Here is a 7,188-nt window from a genome sequence, read left to right on the forward strand (position 1 = left end):
GAGATGCAGTAGAACCAAATACAGTAACTGGTTCCCTGAATATTATTTTCAGAGAAATGACCTTTCACACTTTTATGTTTATTTTTGCACATGAACACCCATGATATGTAGAAAGCAAAAGCATGGAGAAGTGTGAGCTTGAGTTGAACATTCAATTCTGGTTCTTAATCTTATTTTACTGGGGTAGGTTACAGGGGGTTGGGATTTTATTTTAATGTTACAATGTTTTTGTTCTCACAGATAGGACCGAGAGAAGAATGGCATTAGTTAATGACTCTTCAGTGAAGGAGTTTATCCTGCTGGGTTTGACACAGCAGCCAGAGCTCCAGCTGCCTCTCTTCTTCCTCTTCCTAGGAATCTATGTGGTCTCCATGGTGGGAAACCTGGGCTTGATTGTTCTGATTGTTTTGAACCCTCACCTGCACACCCCCATGTACTATTTTCTCTTCAACCTTTCCTTCACAGATCTCTGCTACTCCTCTGTCATAACACCCAAAATGCTGGTGAGTTTTGTGAAGCAGAACACCATCTCCCATGCGGAGTGCATGACTCAGCTCTTTTTCTTCTGTTTCTTTGTTATTGATGAATGTTACATTTTGACAGCCATGGCCTATGACAGATATGCTGCCATCTGTAAGCCCCTGCTTTACCAGGTCACCATGTCTCATCAGGTCTGCCACTTGATGATGGTGGGTGTCTATGGGATGGGGTTTGTGGGAGCCTTGGCCCATACTTGTAGCATGCTAAGTCTGAGCTTCTGTGATGGCAACATCATCAATCACTACATGTGTGATATACCTCCTCTCAGGAAGCTGTCCTGCACAGATACTGCCATTAATGAACTGGTCGTTTTCATTGTTGTGGGTGTCAATGTAATCGTGCCCAGTCTGACTATCTTTATTTCTTACACCTTGATCCTTTCCAACATCCTTGGCATCCATTCAGCAGGGGGTAGGTCAAAAGCCTTCAGCACCTGTGGCTCCCATGTTGTAGCTGTTTCTCTTTTCTTTGGAGCCTCAGCATTCATGTATCTTAAGCCTTCTCGTACATCTGGGGATGAAGATAAAGTATCTACCATTTTTTATACCATTGTGGGCCCAATGCTGAATCCTTTCATCTACAGTTTAAGGAATAAGGATGTCCACATTGCACTGAGAAAAACTTTGATGAAAAGCATGTTTACCTAAGTAAGAATCTGTACTTGTTTTAGAAGGACCTCTTAGCACATTTGAAGCATAGGACTGGAGGAGTCACTCATTTGCAGAGCATTTGCTCATGTGCATGAGACCCTGGATTTGATCCACTGTCTTGAAAAACTTCAATGACAACAACAACTAAAATAACATTAAAATCCAAAAACAAAACAAAACAAAAAGTAGGAATAGATATCAGTGGTCAGAATACTATGAAATGAAAACTATTTAATATTATGCAAAGTTAAGTTAATTATCAAGAAAATTTTAGAAGTAAAGACAGTAAAGAATGATTATCCCATCATTCTTTTATGGTTGAGAGCAGAGTTTATTAGATATTTTTCCAAAATCATAAGTATTTTTTTCAGTATTAGAGACTGAACAAACACAGTTGGGCAGCCATCTACCAGCATTTTACGATCTAGTCTTAGAAATCACAGGGATTTATGTATACAAAGCAATGGATGATATTATACTCAGAATGATAAGGTAATGAAATATTTTCAATGAACACTGCATAATATTTTTACAGGTTATGTGCTTGGAGAATCATATTCAAAATCTTTTACATGCTCGGCAAGTGCTCTTTCATTTATCTACATCTTAAGCACATCTGTGAAATCTTTGACTAGGGTACATCTAGAAGTCTATTTCACTGTGGCACTGAAATATGGATTTCAGTAGTCTTATAGACAGAGTCTCATTTACTCAGGTATGCATCCTCTAGGAATAATTGTAGATTTTTTTTTGAATGGTTCTCTTTATCCTTAAATCAGTTTAGTGAAGAGGAGTTGACAAGTCTGTTGTGATTCCAGTGCTTGCAGACTAAAAGTGAAATAATTGTGGTCATTTAGGACAAAGGGATCCTATATTAGGTTTTATTTATGGAGTTGAGGGCTAAAATGTGTGTATAAAGACATGCTATATTTTCATTGGGAAAATTTGACTAGCAATTTTAGTTGTCATTGTTAAAGGAATTTTGTCTTTTCCTCAAAAAATTATATATTCTTAACTTACTAGTGGTCACTTCTTTCCCTTTATTGATTTTAATTTTATAATATACAATTATCAAGTTTATTTAAGAGCAAATATAAACTGAGTGACCATCTATCCTATTTTAGACAGCAGGATATGTAAGATTTGGTCTAACATTACAATTGTAGCCCTGAAGAAGACTGAAGATGCTTATGATCTCAGAAGGGTTCAGAAGGTGGTGATAAAACTAAATTTGTACTTGTGAGTATGTAATAAAAATTGTACACAAAAGCTTAAAAGAATGTAATTATAGGGGATGGATAAATGGTTCAGAGATTACGGGCACTGACTGCCCTTTCAGAGGTCCTGAATTCAATTTCCAGCAACCACATGATGGCTCACCATCTGTAATAGGATTTGGTGCCCGCTTCTGACTTGCGGGAATACATGCTGGCAGAACACTGTATACATAATAAATAAAATAAATCATAATAAATAAATAAATATTTTCAAACAAAAAAAAATGAAAATGTAATTTTACTCAGAATAACTGTCTTACTGTCTTGGATGGGCTGGTTGAAAGACTCTTCTCAGGAGGTGGCAGGTGTCTTGACTGAAGACATGGTTGCCAACAGAACATCTAAGTAAAGGGAGGAGCTGAGTAGAGTTTCAGGGGCAGCAACGATCTTGATGAGGAGGAAGAAAGGTTTTGGGAAACAGATGAATGCTGTGGAAGAAGGCTGAGCAAAAGAGTGTGCATACAAGTGTGAAGAGTAATTAACATGAAGTTGAACTGGGCTTGGTAATGGAAAAGAATTGATGGACATAAGCACAATGAAAATCTGGGTGATATCACTCAAACATCTGCCAGCTTTTCCTTCCTTCTCCCATATTCTGAAGCATGGTCAATGATCATTTATAACTAAAGTATCTTCCAGAAAGAAATTGTATTGAAATTCATGAAAGAGAAAATTTAAATAATAAAAATTTGTATGCCCCACAGGAGATGTGATAATTCTTTGCTAATTGTACGTACCTGAAAAATGAATCAAGTTTGCTAAATGTCAGCTAAAACAGTGGCACAAGTTAGGTGGGAGCTACTTGGACCTGTGTCAGCATGAGTTTACTAAGCTGTGTCAAATGGAAGGACCAACAGAAAAAATTGGTTTTGAGTTTGAGTTTTGCATGTTTTGAGTCTTAGAGTCTTAGATTCCGCAAGTTACTATTAAAACTTCTAGGGGTACACATTGAATAAATGATAAATAATAATACATATTTTAAAAGTATTACATACTTTATTTTAAATACAATATCCCAGAAAATAAACATGTAATTTTTTCTACTTAATTTCTTTGAAGTATGTGTGCACTTGATACTTAATAACTTCTCACTGCTTCCTTTTGTCCTTTTGCCTTGAGACAGAAGTATGTTTTGGATTTCAAATGGATCATAACATTATCATTCTCTTGTCTTTGTCTCTTGAGGACTGAGACTATAGGCATGTGCCACTACCCTTGACTTAAAAACTTCTCAGTACTGATGATGGTTGCTGGCAGTTCCAACATAGGTGCCATTGCTAGTATCTGTGTAAGCACCTGATCATTGATAATAGTATCACTGTCACTGCAATTGAATAGGAGGAGAATCTGTGTTAATACACACTTGGAGCTAACTCAGGGCCATTTAAGATTCATATAACTACCCTACCATTGAGCTATGTATACACATCTCTTTTAACTTTTTTGTTTGAAGCAAGGTCTGAGTTATCTGTGCTGACTGTGAACCCTTTCTGGATTCCAGGTAGGTCTTGAACTCAGACTCTAGAGTTGTTAGGAGTATAGGCACAGCTAATTGATGTTATGAACCTACAGTGATAAAAAACAAACAATAGAAGAGACCAAAAAAAATCCTGGCAGTTGTGGTGACACATATTATAATTTCACACATGCGTGTCTGATGCTAGTGCATCACCAGTTCAAGGATTCCATGAACTGGTTCAAGGATTCCATAGTTAGTTCTAGGATACCATGTGTTATATACAGAGACTGTGTCTTTATAACCAACCAAACAAACAAAAAAACAAACAAATAAACAAGTAAAACATAAAAAGAATAAAAAGTCAAAGACAAAAGAAAGAGTAAAAGTGAAATAAAGCCTCTCAATTATTAGAAAGATTGTATTTTGTATAAAGAACTAACTACAGTTTTCAGTTAATAAATAATAATTGCACTTATCTGAGTGATAATGTCTTCTAAATGACTTTGACTTTCACCTATAAGGAAAGTTAAAGGACTATGACTATGAGAACAAGAAAGATAACCATTTTTGGGTAGGAAACACAAATACTGGCTCCTAGAGAAAAAAAGATGTTTCCCAAATGGCATCTGAAGACATTCTGGCAGTTTAAAAGAAGTAGACAAAACAGAAGAATCAAGGAAGAGGAGGAGCAGCAACTTAGGGCAAGAACATTGTTTGCTACCATCACACTGTTCAGATGTAAAGAGCACTGGTATATACCATTCATCAGTCATTATTGCAATGGTCACAAATGTGATGAGACCACAATGGTCTTGGTGACTGAAATATTCCATATAGAGAGTTCTCTGCATCTGTTTTCATCAGTTACTGGATAAAGGTTTTATGATGATTTTAATGATAGTTTTCAATCCAACAACAGGACAAGGCCAGTTCAGATACCCTCTCCACTATTGTTTAGGGTCTTAGCTAAGGTCATCCTTGTGGATTCCTGGGAATTTCTCTAGTACCAGGTTTCTTACTATCCCCACAATTTCTCCCTCTCTTAAGATATCTCTTCCCTTGTTCTCTCTGCCCTTCCCCCATTTCAATCATCCCATTCCCTTGAGTTCTCCTCCCCTCCCTTTCTCTCCTCTTCCTTTCTTTCTGTCCTCCCTTCTCCACCCACCCTAAGTTGGACAGGCTTTAGGCTTTTCCTCATGGACACCAACAGGTTGTTAATATCTGAATCTGTCCTATTGTAAATCTGTAATTCTTTACTGTCCAGGAGTGCTTCTTAAAATGTTAAGCACTTCTTAAAAACTTAAGTTGTGTCATTGCTAGGTCAAATATGGTAGTTTCTACCTTGCCCACCCAGTCCAGCAAGGCAAAGCCTCTTGTGTCCCTGAGCTGTGCCTACTGCCCCACTTCCAGGCACACAGAGAGTCCATCTTATCATTAAGCATGCTGCAGCAGTCTACTCACAAACCCCATCCAAATATTTGGTCTCCTGAAAGAGCCAGAGATTGTGCTGGCAGCAGAGCCCAGAAAACCAGCATTTTAAAACCCACCACATTTTTCCTGCTGCATCTGGGTCAGGAAAGTCTTTCTTAAAAGAGCTGTGGCAAGCTGCCAGAAAACAGCAAGATCTGTATTTTTTTTTTGTCTAGAATTTTTTTAAACCTCAGTTTTTACTTGGAGTTAGTTGACTACATTGGAGTGCCAATTGTTTCAAGGAGAGCCTGCTTCTTCATCCTGGCTGCCTGGCTAGCTTAGCCCTGAAATAACCATACAGAAACTATATTAATTAAATCACTGCTTGACCCATTAGCTCTAATTTCTTATTGGCTAATTTTTACATCTTAATTTAACACATGCTCAGACTGATCTACTGCAATGACAATGTCATCAACCATTACTTGTTTGACATTCTGTTCCTCCTCAACTTTCTTGCTACAGCACCTATGTCAATGAGGTCATAGTTATCAGATATATGGGTATTAACATCAAAATCCCCAGTTTGACCATTCTCATTTTCTATGTTTTCATCCTTGGCAACATTTTAAACTTCAATCCACACAAGGGAGACCAAAAGCCTTCCGTACCTTTAGCTCTCATATTATTACCATGTATCTTTTCTTTGGGTCTGCAGCATTCAATCATTTTAAACATTCATCTGATTCTATGAACCACAGATTTTTTTTCTGTTTTCTACACTAATGTGGTTTCAGTGTTCAATCCTCTAATCTATAATTTGTGGATTGAAGATGTAAAAATGGCACTGATGGATGCCATGATGAAGCTTCAGAGAGTTGTCTTTTATTTAGAGGTGAAATAATGAAAGAGGGTAAAGACCTTAACCTTATGGTGCTGTTTTACTTAAAGAACTGCCTTTTTTGGACACATATTATTGTCACTAGTTGCCATGTCTATAATCTAAGAGACATGTCTGATCATTTTTCTTTCATATAATCTTGTCTTAGTTTTGTTTCACTATTCCTGTTATTTTTTTCATAAATTCAAAATGGATGACTATGTGTCCCTCAGGCACAAATACATTAATGCCATTCATTATTCCCCATCTGTGAAAATATCAGTATTCACTACTTTACAATATGTTGAAATAACAGTTCTGTTATCTAAACACTGAGGTGTTTTAAAGAACATTCATATTATTGTCAATATTATTGGCTGCTCCAGGCATAAGCATAGTGAAATGTTTTTGTTATGAGCTATGCAAAACTTAGAGCAGAGCCATAGCTGCACAATCATGTCCTTCTGTTCTACTCTTTTGATTTTTCTGGTCTTCAACAAATGACTGGATCTACAACACATGTCAACCACCTCTGAGATCCTTAGTAAGCCTAGAATTTACATCCTCTAAAACAGCATATGCAAGTCTATGTTATTTGCCTAACCAGTATTAACAGGATTGCATAGAAATAAATGTGTATGCATGCATGCACTCTCTCTCTCACACACACACACACCACACACACACACACACATGCACAAACCCCTACATATTTATTCCAGTATTGTAAGAAATAGAAGAGGGATATTATATTATATAAGTTATATCGATTATATAAAAGGGATGATAAATTTTGAAATGTAGCATGTAGTTCTTAATATAATAACCAACAAATCATTACTCTTGCAATTAATAATTAATGAAATTTAGCAAATTCTACTACTACTAATTGCAAACTACTTTAGGGCTTAGTCTATCTTTTGTTCATTAGCCTTATGATTTTCCTTAGCTCTTTGTCAAGAGAAGCTCTTG

The 7,188-nt window shown here is 36.6% G+C and overlaps 1 protein-coding gene across 1 annotated transcript; it reads left to right on the forward strand.

Annotated features, from left to right (window-relative positions):
• Nucleotides 1-257: 257 nt before the first annotated feature.
• Nucleotides 258-1,187, forward strand: LOC119810232 (olfactory receptor 145-like). The gene has a single exon (XM_038323612.1). The coding sequence runs from the start codon at nt 258-260 to the stop codon at nt 1,185-1,187; it is 930 nt and encodes a 309-aa protein (XP_038179540.1).
• The last annotated feature ends 6,001 nt before the right edge of the window (nt 1,188-7,188 follow it).

The sequence above is a fragment of the Arvicola amphibius genome, chromosome 3 (genome assembly GCF_903992535.2).
Source record: "Arvicola amphibius chromosome 3, mArvAmp1.2, whole genome shotgun sequence".
Lineage (NCBI taxonomy): Eukaryota > Metazoa > Chordata > Mammalia > Rodentia > Cricetidae > Arvicola > Arvicola amphibius.

Coding starts and splice junctions, on each gene's coding strand:
- LOC119810232 (XM_038323612.1), top strand. CDS start 258: ATGGCATTAGTTAATGACTCTTCAGTGAAGGAGTTTATCCTGCTGGGT.